This window comes from Motacilla alba, chromosome 2 (genome assembly GCF_015832195.1).
Source record: "Motacilla alba alba isolate MOTALB_02 chromosome 2, Motacilla_alba_V1.0_pri, whole genome shotgun sequence".
In the NCBI taxonomy this organism is placed as follows: domain Eukaryota; kingdom Metazoa; phylum Chordata; class Aves; order Passeriformes; family Motacillidae; genus Motacilla; species Motacilla alba.
In genome coordinates, this window is record NC_052017.1 from 14,782,304 (window position 1) to 14,796,147 (window position 13,844).

Here is a 13,844-nt window from a genome sequence, read left to right on the forward strand (position 1 = left end):
AAACCCACTAGGATACCAGAGGAGAACCACACAGCTTATTTTAGAAATGCCAAATGCCAGAAAAACATTTCAAACCATAAGCAAATATTTACTCGAAGAGTCTATTCAATGTCCTAATTAACTGAGTAAAAACAATTTTATCTTCAGTGCTTATTAAAGAATGGACACAACACTCATTTTCAATTCAAATTTTACTCCCAATTGCACAAAGTTTTGAAAAGATTTTTTCAAATTTTGAAAACCATCATAATAATTTTGGTTTCGTATATAAAACAGGGAAACCCAAAGAATACAGAGTTGTGTGACTGACAGGTTCCAACATTCAGCATTAAAGTTTTGCCCAACTTTATCTCATACATTGATTATTTTCTACATTATCTGCTTCTCAAATTATAACTCTGTACAATACCCACAGACATCAAAGGTTAAAATATTTTGAGAAAATACTATGTTATGGAAGGTTCCAATGCTAGTACAGATTACAGTACAAATTAATGACAAGTCAGAGCATTGCTAAGAGTTTATTCAGAAGCTTTTACTTTTGGTTCTTATATCACAAAAGACATGTTTAATGTTTACAACAAGGATTAGAAACTGAGATGTTTTTATTTCTACTATTATAAAAGTAACATAGGAGACCCTTCTAAGCCATCTTCAAAATGCAGACCAATCTTTTTTTTTTTTGTATATAAACTGTACACAAAAAACAAGGCACTATACATTTTTGGATAATAAAGTATAAAGGTTGATTCGCATAGTTTCTCAAGAAATCCATGCTATAAATACAAATGCTTTGTTCAGTTTAGCACCTGAAGCAGCACTGAGAACAATTATTAACTATTGCAAAGAGAACTTTTCAGAATGCAGAGGAGATACATATTGGTGGTATAGCTAATTCAGTACAAGCAACTGCCATCCAGCTACTTTTCTGTAGTTTTGACATGGAAGTCTTGAAAGTGAATACATATTGCATTGTTAAATACATACTTGTTCTATGTGTTTATATAAATATAAATTCTTTGTAATCCACAAACTAACAAAATAACACTTTACAAAGAGAACTTCTTTAAAAACAAAAATGGCAAGTATTGGATATAGCCAAAGGACACCTGCAGCAGTAGCTCAAGAAACTACTGTTTAAGTGCATAGGAGAACGGGGCTTAAAAACATTACCTTTAAGAGTCAAAATTGAATTCCATTTTCAAAGAGTTCTCTTGGCCTTTTATTATAATATTACACACCTCCAGATAGGTAGTCACTAATAACTTTGGATTATTTTTATTTGTTCTGTAAATGTAGGGTACAATTCTTCTAAAGGACATAGAAAGTGAGAGTGGACATCCCTTTAGTGCTCACTTCCATAAACACAGCTTAGAAAAGTCCTTTTGCCTTCTTCAGGTTAACTTGCTTCCAAGATGGCAGTGCATTGTACTCCTCTCTTGTCATCTCTAATGCAACCTGCATTTAAAAAGAAAGGATGTACTATTAGCAAAAACAACTGATGAGTAGCACGACCAGCAAATTACTTTCTTGCATGGTTAGGCACAGATGCACAGAGTAACAGTGCACCTATTCTTACCTCAAAGTCCTTATCTGAAAGGTAAATTTCAAGCTTCAGTGGATCAACTCCCTCAGGCAAAGGCCTAGCTAAGAGGTCTGCTAATGGATACACTGTTTTACACAGCTTGGCCAGCACGTCCTCTACAAGTATTATCTGATTAGAAACGTCAGCGTCCTGAAAGGAGAAAACAGAGAACAGGATCGCAATGCTGAAAGCATCAGCTGCGCCCATGGCCATCTGCAGATGGCATGGGATAACCTGCCCTGCCTGAGCACAAAGCCGTGTGTCCAGGTGTGCACACAGGACAACAGACCTGCCCTACAACAATTTCACAGCTAAAAACAGGTCTGCACTTAGCAGAAGGACATCCTGTACTCCCAGAATCTCAGTTTAAGGCTGAAATTTGTTTTTAGTCATGAAGCCAGCATTTTTTACTAAGGATATCTGCAGAAGACTTACAAAACAGAAAATGTCACTTGTGTTGAGATGCACTTTGACTGAAAGATTTTAAAGCAGCCACATATAATTTGGCTGTGACTCTGAATCCCAGATGAGGGAGTCAGTAACAAAGCCCTTGGAGCCAGCTGACCCTTTGAAAGATGTTTTGTTCCCCTGCACTTCGAATCTGTGGAACAGACCAGAGCTGCACATTGCTGCATGACTGAAACAGCTATTCTGTTAAGCTCAAACTCCAGCACAGCTCTTTCTAAGAGATGATTCAGGTAACACTTTCCTTCTGTTTTTAACAAAAGAAGAATATAAGAAGTTACATGAAAAATAAAAAAGCAATGCCTCTGATATACACATTCCCAGTCAGAATTTTACTGTGGTGTTGGGTTTTTATTTTTCCCTGTGCAGACTCTTGAACTGTGCTTTCTAAGTTTATCCTCTGGATCTTGGGGCTTGACAATGGAAACAACCAGTGTTACTGACAACACAAGACACAATTACTAGCAACAGGAAACAGATTATGCAATGAAAAGATTTACCATTTCTGTGATCTCTGCAATGTCTTCCCTGTGCTCCCAGCTTGGGAACATATTAGTGAATGTCAGAGGCTCTAGGCCAGCATGAATTAGATAGGATTTGGGGGGCTTCTTTACATTTTTTCCTGAAAAAAAGGAGGGAGAAATTACAAAAGGTACAGTGTTTTGCAATCTCACCCACTATTCAAAGTTACCTCCTAAGGGTATTTAATTTTTGCCTTAAGAATAAATTTTCCAGAATTTCTTTTTAATTAATATGGAGCCTTTTAACACATTTTTCAGTATTTTTACACGCGTCTTTTACTGTATCTGACTGCAAAGATTAAAACATATATGCTGAAAATCCCCAACAGCTACTTCTAACCCAATGCCTTTTTTATCTTAGAAAAAAAGACTTAAAATAGAGTAAGCAGACTGTGATAGTCTGAAATAAGCCAAATTCAGGTAAACAAAATCTTCTGGTATGCTCAGCAGAAGTGTCCTGCCAAGAACCAACTAAGCTTAAGCTCGGAGGCTTAAGTGAGCATGTTTAAACTGCTAACTTGTGATTCTGAGGGGTAACACAATAAATAAAGCCTTTCTACTGAGAGCAGTCAGTAGAGTACCTTGGCAATTTGGGAACAGCGCTGTTACTAGACAAATGGTTTGCTAAGAAAGAGTGGGGAATGTATCTTCAAATGAACTGATGTTTATTGGTAACATTGGGGGAGCACCTTTCAGCTCAAGATAGAAGGCATGGACAGGTGTGACACACTCAGCAGTCGTGCACAGCACTCTGTTACCTTTGCAGTACCGGAGCACCGTCTCCATGGCGCATTTCCTGTCTGTAGCCCACCTGATTCGAGCTGATCCAGTGATTTTGTTCTCCACAGGCCACCAGCCTTGCCACAGGTACACTTCATGGTGATTGTCAACAAGGAAGAGTGCTACACAGTCAGAAAATAACAAATCCATCATTAGCCACTTACTAGTTTTTTTAATGCCCTGAACAACCCCAGTCTTATATGCTTGTCAGCATCACAACAGGATGACATCACCAATCTTACCAATTCTTTTGTTAATTATTCAGCTAAACTTTAGCTGGACTTTGATTCTCTAATATAAACAATGTATTTGTACAGCAAGCTTCTGGGATACATACATACACTTGATTATTTCTCGGCATCTTCATCATGGAAAAATTACTGTTATTGCTTAGTATTGTATAAGGATCACGTGCACACATTTTCCGGTGATATATCAAGTTAAAAGTGCTTACAATTACTGAGACACTGCTTGATGCAGGATGCAGTCATCTGTTTTCTTGTTACTTAAGTATTTTAAAGCACATACCTGGCTGTGGGGCAGTGTAAAGATCCTCTTGCAAGAATGGCATGGAATTGATGACAGCAGGGTCTCTTGAAGGGTAAACATACTCAGTGGCTGAAAATTCTCCTGATGAACTACTGAGGCTGAACAGGCGGGGTGTGAAATTAAACTTTCCAGGATCTTTAAAGAAAAAAAAAATTAAGAAGAGTCACAACAAAAAATGTTAGACTTAATTGTAAAAACTAACAATACACTTTAAAAGTGACTGTAAATTTTCTGGGTTGAAAAATCAGGAAAGACAACCAGATGTCTTGAGGGACTAGCAACAGCTGTAAAGAAGTCGAGCTGAGTGGCTGGCTGCCATCAGTCTGAATCTGATCCTGGTTAGTTACTATCAGCCATTTCATAACCAGCTGTTCTGCAGCTTAAGTGAAGCAAGGCCATCGCAGAGTTAGCTGACAAATTTTCCACTTGGTAAATCAATTCCCCTGCTATCTTTGTTGGCAGTTTCAAAGCAAAGGCTGAACGGGAATGTGAGCAGAACTGCCTATTAAATCCCTTCAGAAGAGAAGCAACATATATTTCTAACAGTGTTAACTATTGCTCTGTGCTGCCTGAATACAGAGGGGCAGGAGAAGCCGGGGAGAACAAAATGAAACACTTGGTTTTCCAGTACTTTCCTTCTAGAACAGTATTGCTTAACTCAGTGAGATTTTTGGTAGCATTTCTCTGAAGAACTCAACTACCAAAAAATTCTTCATAAATTTTATATTAAATCTGACAACACGGTAGACTAGTAGAGTAAAATGTGAGTGCCAAATCCAGGAAGGCAGATCTACCTTGCAACATGCAGTCATAGGCCTTCCGATCTCTCCTCCCCAAGGCGTCCCAGAATCCCAAAGGCTCTGACCCTTCATCACATTCATGAATTGTCACCTTGCTGCTGCTGTGCAGCCCTGCCTCCAGTGGACACCTATAATACACAAAGAGAGAGTGAACTCATATTGTTCCTGCCCCAAACACAGCTAACACAAACCTGCTGGCCGCTCGCAGTAATGGACCCCAAAAGCACCCTATAGGCTTGTTGCACACTTCAGGCCAACACAGGCACTTTGAAAAATTATCAGAAAACAAGACAGGGAATTTCAACAGCTGTTCTTGTAGCATTTGGATCCCATTCCCAGAGTGAAGGAGATGCTCACAGGAGTTCTCATTAGGGATTTCATAACTGCCTGCTTTTGTAATGGTTGCTGTCCTCTTTGCATGCTTTCCCAAGTTAATTTCCTATTCCTTAATCACAAGGCTGGATTCTAATTCTCCTATCAAATGCCCTTTAATTTTCTATTCAGGTGTTTAGCATCTCACTCCAAATGGAAAACTTTGCTTTAACTGTAATTAGTACAGTAGGAAGAATGTGGGTGCCCAATCCCTGGAAGTGTTCAAGGCCAGGTTGCATGGGGCTGTGAGCAATCTGGTCTAAGATACCAGAAGGTATCTTTGCTCATGGCAAGGGGATTTGAGTTAGATGGTCTTTAAGGTCCCTTCCAATCATTCTATGAGTTTATTAATAAACGCACTTGACCTCCAGTGAAAGCAATTACAGGACATGAGTTTTCTCCACTCTACCAACCAACCTTCACTCTTCCTCCTGACGAAGCATGCACATGCTGCATTTGTACTTAGAGGACAGCTTTATTTATTTCAAATTTTCTTTGAGTAAGACTACTTCAAGTAAATTGGTAGTCTATATAATCATCTCCAAAATATAGATCAGACACTCACTGTTCTTTTATTTTATTGGCTGCTGTTCTTCCTACATCCTTGGTGTGAGACTGTGCTTTGCAGCCATGCCACAGGTAGATGAGAGCTTTGTTGATATTAAGGACAATCATGGATGTCCTGGAACGCAGGCTGCTGCAGTGACACGCTACTTCAAGTAAGTTTCCTTCATTGGGAACTTCTCCTCGCACGCAATAAAGCCTCCAATCACCTGGAGCAGACAGAACAGAGCAGCACTATTATAAAATCACATGGGACTGAAAATTCAAAACCTCTGCTCTGGAACAGCTGCTCTCATACTGGATGAATTTCACCTACTGCATGCCTACGTTGTGACAGAATGAACTAGCTAAGCACCAGGTTTGGCAAACATTACTTCAGAAACCCTGTGCAGAAGAGATGCCTTCTAAAACCTTGCCACAAGAGCACAAGTATTGAGAACTGAAGAGCTTAACAGAGCAGGAGAGTCAAGTTCTGCTACTTCATACAGTGAAGAAGGGAAACAAACACAGTATTTCTCCTATTCAGCTTCTCTTCCTCTCTGCACCTTAGGAACATAAGGTCACAGTCAAGTGAAAACTGGAGCATCTCCATGCTACACTTCCATTGAAATTCTCCTACCTTAACTACCACATTCAAGGAATATGTTACAAAATGCAATGATTGGGTAATAAAAGCTTAGAGCTTTCTCTGGAGCAGAACTGCTCGTAAAAAACACTCTTCTTCCCCAGACTGTGTAGAAAAGAACATACGTTAAAGCAAACGGGTACTTGGCTTAAGTAAAATCAAACTAAAAGAAATTATAGGTGCACCAACACAATGAAGTCAGCATGCTCTAGGGTGACAAAATCCATTCTCTGCTCAAAGAAGAAAAAGGCTACCTTGAAACAAAGCATTGCAAAGCTGTCTCAAGAGTTTCATAGCATTCATTTTTTTTTTTCTACAGAGTAGGGTAGTTGAGACTGAATACAAAGCTCTTCACAACAGCTAAAAAGCATTTTGGGGCAGAAACTCATAACTAACAATAATTTACTTTGTGCATTTTCTTCTTCCTCTTCCCTTCTTCCAGCATGCACAATCATCCCTCCTTGGAAACACTGCAAGAAGCACGGTGGTTCTTTCCCTTGAAGCACTTGTACCTGGAAATTGAAAGCACCACTCTTCATTAAAAAAATAAAGCAAATATACAGACTCAGGAAAACTGGTCTCTATGGATTATTAAAAATTATATAGTTAGGGCCACACACAAAGATGGCTTTCCTTCTACTTTACAACTGCTGACTATTGTTTAAATTACCATATATCAGCATGCAATGGGTTCCATATGTGGCCTGTATATTAAAAAAAACTCTAGCTGGAATCCAACAATTGAGTTTCAGAGGATAATGGAATACCAAATGAGCTTTAATTTAAATTGGTTTAAACTAACCATTTTTTGAATTTTATGAATATTTACAGAACCTGTCCACCTTGACCGATGTTCACTGAAACTATTATGGAGATAACACAGGAACTGAAGTAGGTTCAAAATTTGCTATACACAGGTTTCTATGATAACATGCATGTTCTTTGCTCACTAAACATTGCATTTGGAGTATGAAACTGATACAGCCAATTCCTAAATCAGCTATGTTGCAGAGACTCACACTCTTGATCAAGGGCCCTTATATTTCTCCTCTATGAACTCCTGTCTTGCTGGTCATTTCTATGCTATTGTGAAAAAACTAATTAAAGCAGGATCAAGGTACAGAAACTAACTTTAAACTACCCATCTTGTATGCTGGTAACAGTGAAGCCACAGCAAAGCCCAAGTCTGCCTAAAGACAAAGCAAATTAGCCTGTCCTCTCAGCTTCTAATTTCATTTCCTAGAATCTCTGCAAACAATGCAATTAATATGTAATTAAAGAGTAAGCAAATTGAAAATTTCCAAAGTATTCTTTGCCTTGGCCTGCAGAAAGTACTTCTCCTTAGCACTAGGAAGACAGCCCTGCTATCTGAACACGTACTCGAAAGGATGGTATGAATCTGTGCAACTGTGCTTCACCTATTCCTGCAGGGAAGGGAGAAAAGACCTTCTCCTTCAGCCTTTTTCAGAAATATCCTTAGAAGCAGCATTTGGGAATGACAATCCATAAAGTCTCTGGCAATTGGAACAATGTCAAAAGTAATTTTGAAGTCTGACTATTTGTAATGGCAAGAACACATTTACAGAAAGGGAGGAGGCAAAAAAGAGAATTCCTGTTTACTGTTCATGGCTATCCAGACAAGCAAATCTTACCAGATCTGCCATCTAGAAAGCTCACCTGTGCTCCTCTCTCTTCATCAAGTTCCACTGTCATGAGTGCTGATGTTCCTTTCTCACTCACTGTGGAGTGCCTTCCTTGCCAAAAGAAATACACGCATTTCTCTTTTCCAACAGCCCGTACTTGTTGCTCTCCTTTTTGTCTGCTTCCAACTGTGAAACAGAGAGCACATGCTGAAGAAAGTATTCTGGCTATAGGTTTAAACAGCACATAGTTTCATCTCATCTGCCAGCTCAGCACTATCCCATCCAAAACAGGAAAGAAAAAATGTACAACTGGAGGAACATTAGGTCTCCAAGCCAGAGTGTCCCCATGCAGAGCTGGCATCGTCTCCTCAGGTGGATATAAGCCCACAGGCAGAGATGCCTGTGTTGGCTAGAGAAAGAGATGTAGAAAGACCTGGTACTATCTGGAGAAAAATAACTGACAGCATTTGAGCCAATTTGCATGTGAAATGGCATGTCCAGTAATGTTACCAGAGGAGTGCATTATGGCTGATTTTCCACATTACACACTGTTCTTTGGCAGCAGGAGAGGAGCTGCTTTTTTTTTTTTTTCTTAAGAATTGGCCTTTACTTTTTATGATAAGCAAATAATGTTTACAGCAAGTGAAATTCACAACACAACCACTTACAGAATATTGCAGTCTTCACAGTGAATAGAGAATAAACAGTTAGAATTAAATCAAAGATTTTAAAAAACCCAAGAGTTTTAAAACAGATTTGAAAAAAAAATATTAAAACATCTGCCTTGATTCCAGCAGTGCTGAGCAGCATCCAAGTGAAACACTTAGGAGAAAGCATCCTGTTTTTTTCAAGTTGAGAATACTCAAAACACTACTTACTTTAAAATTTATGGGTTTCATTCTTATCTGTACATCCAGCCCATAAAAGTACTGCCTCCTACATAAAAATTTATTCTGTTTTGGAGTGATGGAATATGTTTTCATCCATTTGGATTATAAGTCTGTTTACAGTTCAGTACTAGTGTTACCCACTTCTCCCAAGACTTACAAGCTTTTGTATTTTTCTTGGATTTGTCAGTATCTGATCTCAACGATCCTGACTAAGACCTACCTACATGTTTTCAACTAAAAGCCTGAAGCTGTATAACTGTTATGGTGCTTTCAACCGTAATAAACTCTATTTGGAACAATCAGTTTTAGACTATTTGTTTTTAACTTACCACAAAAACCACCTATTCTTAGTTTAGTGCCAGAAGGGAGAGTTCCAATGGGCTTATGGAGCTGACTAGTTCTCAGGCTTTACCTGCTGCTCTCAGGCTCTTTGTCAGAACACTGCTGAGCCTCAAATCCAGATCAAAGGGTTTCCAGCAATGGCAGAAGGGACAGCAAGGGCAATGAGCTGGCAAGGGCTTTTCCAGTCATTGTTATTGATCTCCATAACCAGCAAAGGTTTTCCTTGTTGCTAAGCCTACCTCTTTTACGAGACATTCAGAATACTGCCATTAGTCCAGCTGCCTAATTATTTTGGTGTTAAACTGTGGGCATAATTCTGGCTTAATGAACTGTCCTGTGAACATGTACACCACCAATGGTGGGAAAAAGCAGAGATGGACAGCATTACATCTGGTGTGTCAAAAATAACTACAACTTCTTTATTTTTTACTGCTTTCTTTTAAACAAAATACAAAACATTTTAATGACCTAGAAAGGCTAAATTAGCATCCCTAGCCTTTCAAACTGTCTCACATCCATGGAAATCTAGGTCTGGATCTCACCATTAACAGCAGGAGTTTTAGCTGCACTTCTGCATGTTTCAGCAGGATGAAATGGAATTGTTCACTAACCTGTAGTGCTCACCATGTACTTCCACTTCACCACATATGTGTCTCCCTCATGGAACTGCCCTATGCTTTGCTTAGGCAGTCTACTATAATCGAATTCCAGGATATGCCAGACATCCACAGAGGCAGTGATAATTTCAAACTGCCTCCCATCTTCTCCTTCTACCAGTCCATAACCCCGGCCAATATTCATTCCATCCAACACCGTGCCCACAGTTGTTTGAGGCACAGCTACCATTAGCATGACATCATACGGTTTAGAGTCAGATCTGGATTCTTCCTGTCAGAAAACACAGAAAAGAGATTTCTTTGAGCACAGCATTTTTTCTCCTTGTCCCACAGTTCCAGTCAAACATTTTGACTCCTGCAGATTTCAGTACTTTAGTATCTTGTCATCATTTGAAGCCCTGTCAAAGCCACCTCAGCAGTATTCATTGAGCTGCCTGGCTCATATATTATTATTAATAATATTATGAATAACAACAATAACAATAATTTTAAAATTATATATATATATAATATATATAAAACAACACATAAGTAATAATAATAATAATAATAATAATAATAATAATAATAATAAGTATAAGTATAAGTATAAGTATAAGTATAAGTATAAAAAAACTCTGTGGGTATACTGTAAGAGGTGATGTTCTGACCCTGAGGTCAAAGCCCACAAGATAAAAAATGCGCTCTTGATCCTTGAGCACTAGCTTTCCTGGCTGCCATCCCAACTAAGTCATCTAGTTTGAAATACCTAGCATGCTTATTATATGCACCTTCTGGTGAAGGGATTCACTAGAATTCTTCTCATTGAGTTTCTTCAGTTCTGTCCAATCAAGAAATTTTTCTTTGAACAGTATCGTCTCGTTATGTTCTGTGAGTCTGCCAAATACAGCCCAGTCTGGGCGTCCTTGTCCCTTTCTGTGCAAGGGAAGAAAAGATACAGAATCAAATTAAACACTGTGAAAAGAGGGCAAGAAAACTATGTATCTGCAAGGAGACTAATTTGAGTTACAATACCTGGGTATGAGGGGATTGCATTCTCCGGGGTCCAGAGGATTTATATCACAATTGGAGTAGTCAAAGGTGCCATTCCACAAGTGTTTTGCCAGCTGGAATGCCACTTTTCTTTGTGCTAAAGTAACTTCTTTTCCATGCCATACATATACTTCACTGCCAAAATCAAACACCAGCACCTAAAATCCAAACCAAACAACAAAAAAATCAACCTACCATTAGGTTAGGTGATACCCTGATCCTCCAGTTTCCTTGAGCTGAACAGAAACTCCTCCAAATATGAACTTCTTCAGTGACACTAACAAGTAGCACTGCAATGCAAGTAAGGACAGGCCAGTGGTCTGCATTGTGATGTTTTTGAGGATGACTGGAAGCAAGTAGGGGGAATGCTGTGAGGTGTATCATTAGGTAGCTGAAGTCACTAGCAGATTAGAGAGCTCTTACTGCTAGAAACGTGGTTTTGTTGCATGACTGATAGCTGTCCAGTTTCAGCAGCTTTCTCTGACATTTAGACCTATGCCTCATCCTACAGCCAGGGAGGGCTGACAGAACACACAATATAGGCAAAAGGGCAGTGACTTCAATACTTTGAAGAAAATGCATCATGTCCTCATTTCAGAAACCTGCTCTCATTCTGACTTAGATGGGTGAAATGGTTGTTAGAAGAGGAAAAGTCAGTTCGGGATAGAAATAAAACCAGGTTTTATTTTGTTTTGTTTTTCCAAAGTGCTACTTGTTTTGCACTTCACAACTTTGGGGTAAGCCACTGTTGACAAAAAAGATTTACACTTCCTAAAATGGTATTTTATTTTGAAGATAATATGAACTAATTTCTCAAGACCTTGCAGCACACTCTAGGCAGCAAAGTGTGCAGAAGCCTTTCAGAAACACAGAGGACCCAGCTTTCAGCGATCCTCTCCATGAGCATTTGCAGTTACTGCAAGTCATCACCAGCTGCATGTTCCTGCACTTACCACAGGAGCAGTTAGTGGCACAATACCTCTTTTGGTTGTAGCAGGGTACATTTTGGCACCTTTCCCCAGTAGTCATCCTCAGGAATGAGTTTATCCTCTACGAGGCGGTAAATGCAGTTTGTTTCTATTATTGCGGCTTCGTACATTTCATCTTCTTCAGGACTTCCAGCAGCTTAGGGGAAAGATTGTCAAAAATAACAACAAAAAAAATTTAACCTCCAACTATCTTTACTAAAGAGAACCAACTCTACTATTTTATTGTGGTAGAGCATCAGGTACTGTAACTATAACAATGCTTACACTGGTAATTTGTCTGTCCACCAAGGAGTTTCCAGAAGTCTTTGGCTGCGTGGGTATGGGTATTTATTCCTTCTTCTATAGTCTGTATATAAGAAGCTCTACAGCCAAGTTCCCTCTTTGTCTGAATTAAAGTTGCAAGTTCTGAAGCCTAAGAGATTAACAGTTATCTGAACAGGATTGCTTAAGTCTTTGGAATACTTGTGCAATATTCTTGCTCAGTAAGAAGGCAAATGAGAAAGCATACAGCAAATAGCATAAGAAATGGTTATTATTTATTTCACCAAATAAACAGACACTAGAAGAAATGTTACAGAAATGCATTCATTCTTTCATTTGCCTTAAAGCATGACTGATCTCAGTGGACATGGGGAAGAAAAGGACATCCTGCAATTCAGGCTATTTTTTTTTTTTTAGTTCAGTCGGTATCCTGAGGATATCCTTTTTTCTCTTGCAGCTTCACAAACTACACACTCCTTCACAAATGCCAGCTTTCATTCTGTGCATGACCTAAAACACATTTTCAGGAATCCTGCATATCTCCCTGTCATGGACTATCAGTAACATGCCACTTTTTGAGAGAATTGGCACTTAGGCTCAATTTTAGCAGAGACAAATACTGAAAAGGTTCTAAAAATAAATAATAAATAAAACCTCACAACAGTACTGACCTTTGCTTTTTCTATGACATTTGCAAACTCTCCTACCCACAAGAAACATAAATGTGGAGTTAACAACAGGAAACAGTCTCCGCTGTTCAGTGATGAGGCTCTTGGTTCAACTAATCTTGTTTGAACATGTCTTCTTCCTAAAGAGAAAACAAAGCTAATTATATTCCTTCAACTACTACTATCAAATGCCACGATCTAATTTGTTTTGAATGAAACACAAATAATCCCAGCACATGTAGCAAAATATGTGGAAAGAGACTGTTTAAAGAATAATTAAAAGACTACTACTGTGGAAAAAGTTTACTCACAGGAAAAAAAAAATGTTGTCTCCTATCAACTAATATTTCTATTATTTCCTGTTCTTGCTTTAACAACTCAGTGTCCTTCTGGAAAGAAATGATTTAAGTAAATGGCAGACAGCAGCAAAATTCCAGAACCTTTTACATTTGCTTCAGTGAAGTCATAGAACAGTTTCTGTAGGCAGTAAAAAGTTTTAAGAATTTAAGAATTTTAAGAATTTTGCTTTCCAAAACCTAGCTATTTGCAGAATCAGATATGTTACCATGCACTGTAAGGGGAAGTGGAGCAAGAACACTGTCACATCATTTCCAAATAATATTGAGCACTGGAAGAATGGGACAGTTAAAAAATTTCCACAGGGGATAGCCAGAATTTGTGAAATACTCTATTTTCTCTTTGGGAAACACACACCAGTGGACCAATGCACACCTATTTGTAAGGTTTAACTTTTTTTTGCACAATTACCACTTATTTTTTCAGGTTTTGGAATCCTGAAGATTTAGAACAAGCTAAGCATCTAAATGTAGTAGCAACTCCCACATGTTACATTCAGCCTATTATTTATGGAAAGTAAAAGTAGTTCCAGCATACCTTTAATTTGCAGGAGCATTAGCTTCTTGTATGGCACAGCACTGTTGTTAGAGTTTTGCTCTGTCAGGTTAACACTCCGCAGGCTAATGTTGCTGAAGTTCTCTTTGCTTGCCAGGCCAGCAAGTGCTACTTCTGAGAAATTTGAATTTGTAGACACTTGTACATAAAAAGAAATTGGAGGAAAGACAGACAGATGTAAAAATTAAAAAAACATTATAATAAAAAATTGGTTGTTGCATTAAGAAAA

The 13,844-nt window shown here is 38.6% G+C and overlaps 1 protein-coding gene across 20 annotated transcripts in view; it reads right to left on the minus strand.

The window, feature by feature from the left end:
* Positions 1-507: 507 nt before the first annotated feature.
* SVIL (supervillin) overlaps positions 508-13,844 on the minus strand; it is a 134,186-nt gene continuing 120,849 nt past the window's right edge. For all 20 annotated transcript variants that reach the window (XM_038129589.1, XM_038129587.1, XM_038129580.1 and 17 more), the window contains 16 exons: positions 13,598-13,753; positions 12,707-12,843; positions 12,039-12,186; positions 11,765-11,910; positions 10,768-10,943; positions 10,524-10,668; positions 9,748-10,024; positions 7,939-8,090; positions 6,668-6,773; positions 5,638-5,845; positions 4,695-4,828; positions 3,880-4,035; positions 3,330-3,473; positions 2,551-2,672; positions 1,580-1,735; positions 508-1,458 (listed from right to left, as the gene is read on the minus strand). In XM_038129589.1, coding sequence (XP_037985517.1) covers positions 1,372-1,458; positions 1,580-1,735; positions 2,551-2,672; positions 3,330-3,473; positions 3,880-4,035; positions 4,695-4,828; positions 5,638-5,845; positions 6,668-6,773; positions 7,939-8,090; positions 9,748-10,024; positions 10,524-10,668; positions 10,768-10,943; positions 11,765-11,910; positions 12,039-12,186; positions 12,707-12,843; positions 13,598-13,753 — 2,450 coding nt within the window. In that variant the 3' untranslated portion in view covers positions 508-1,371. The remainder of the gene's footprint in view (positions 1,459-1,579; positions 1,736-2,550; positions 2,673-3,329; positions 3,474-3,879; positions 4,036-4,694; positions 4,829-5,637; positions 5,846-6,667; positions 6,774-7,938; positions 8,091-9,747; positions 10,025-10,523; positions 10,669-10,767; positions 10,944-11,764; positions 11,911-12,038; positions 12,187-12,706; positions 12,844-13,597; positions 13,754-13,844) is intronic.